Below are 1,306 nucleotides of genomic sequence, written 5' to 3'. Positions count from 1 at the left end.
ATGGCGATGCCACTGACTGAAGTGTCTTTAGGCGTTACTCTTTCTTATGGACGGTAGAATTGTAAATGGGCTGATTCAACAATTTCATGTTGACAACATTGTACCTGAACTACAACAGGGAACTGCTGCTTTTTCTTTCCGATTCCTTACTCTCGTCATTTTCCTCTACTTGTCACTCTCTTGTGACCTGCTATTTCCGGGGTGCCATTAATAGTCGAAACAGACTTTGTGCTGTTGAAGCTAGAGAGGTGAGCAGAGTAAGTCTGATTCCCTGTAAAGACTTCTCTGTTGACACCCACCCCTTTGCGCCCATATGACCTTATGCAGTTGCGAGCGCCGTAAAACCCTCTACTAAAACTAAAAACAAATATACACACCAATGAAACCTAACTTCCTCTATAGGTGGGGCAATGCCCACTTTTGGTGTAGGTCAAGATTTCTGGAAACCCCCGAAATCTGGGTTAGCCCGCATGTCATTAAAAGCGACCAAATATGATTTATTCTAAGGTCTTTGGTAAGTAAGTTTCAAGGAGGTTATAAATATTTATTCTAAAGTCCTTGGTCAGTCATTGTCAAGGAGGTTATAAATATTTATTCTAAAGTCCTAAGGACTTAGTGTCCATCTTTTTTTAAAATAGGGTGGCGGCAGTTATCCAGTGATCTGGCTACCGGACCCGTAGTCGTGAGGTAATGGGTGGTTGGCGGGTGCTCTGGTGTGGTTTGCTCCTTTTTTTCCTATCAAACATCTATCGTCCTGATCTTTCCTCCTCCTTTTTTTGTGCTTGTTACTCTCTTGTAACACATCTAATCTTCGGCACTTATATGACCTTATTGTGTTGCAAGTGCCGTAAAACCCTTAAAAACTAAACTATCTCCTCCGTAGGTCCAACTGTGTTAATGTGTTCCTACACGCTGTGTTATCTTACACGCTGTGTTAATCTACACGCTGTGTTATCTTACACACTGTGTTAATCTACACGCTGTGTTATCTGCTCTCTAGGTCCTGTGTTAACATGTTTCTATATTCTGTGTTATTATCTCCTCCGTAGGCCCAACTGTGTTAACATGTTCCTACATGCTGTGTTATCCTACACACTGTGTTAATCTACACACTGTGTTATCTCCTCCGTAGGTCCAACTGTGTTAACGTGTTAGTCACCACCACCCAGCTGGTGCCGGCGCTGGCCAAGGTGCTGCTCTACGGACTGGGCGGGGTCTTCAACATTGAGAACATCTACAGCGCCACCAAGATTGGTGAGTTGTCGGGAGGGGGCGGGGCCCTGAAAGGAAAGGGGAGGGGCCCTGG

At 44.5% G+C, this 1,306-nt stretch overlaps 1 protein-coding gene across 1 annotated transcript in view; it reads left to right on the top strand.

Moving 5' to 3' along the window:
- The window catches only part of LOC101857384 (eyes absent homolog 4), a gene marked incomplete at its 5' end in the record, with an annotated part of 31,019 nt that overhangs the window by 25,950 nt on the left and 3,763 nt on the right, over positions 1–1,306 (top strand). The window contains 1 exon segment of the mRNA XM_013090892.2: positions 1,133–1,254. Coding sequence (XP_012946346.1) covers positions 1,133–1,254 — 122 coding nt within the window.

The sequence above is a fragment of the Aplysia californica genome, unplaced genomic scaffold (assembly GCF_000002075.1).
Source record: "Aplysia californica isolate F4 #8 unplaced genomic scaffold, AplCal3.0 scaffold01645, whole genome shotgun sequence".
NCBI classification, from domain to species: Eukaryota; Metazoa; Mollusca; class Gastropoda; order Aplysiida; family Aplysiidae; genus Aplysia; species Aplysia californica.
Note: the sequence above shows the minus strand (reverse complement) of the source record. Positions and strands in the feature narration are given on the sequence as shown.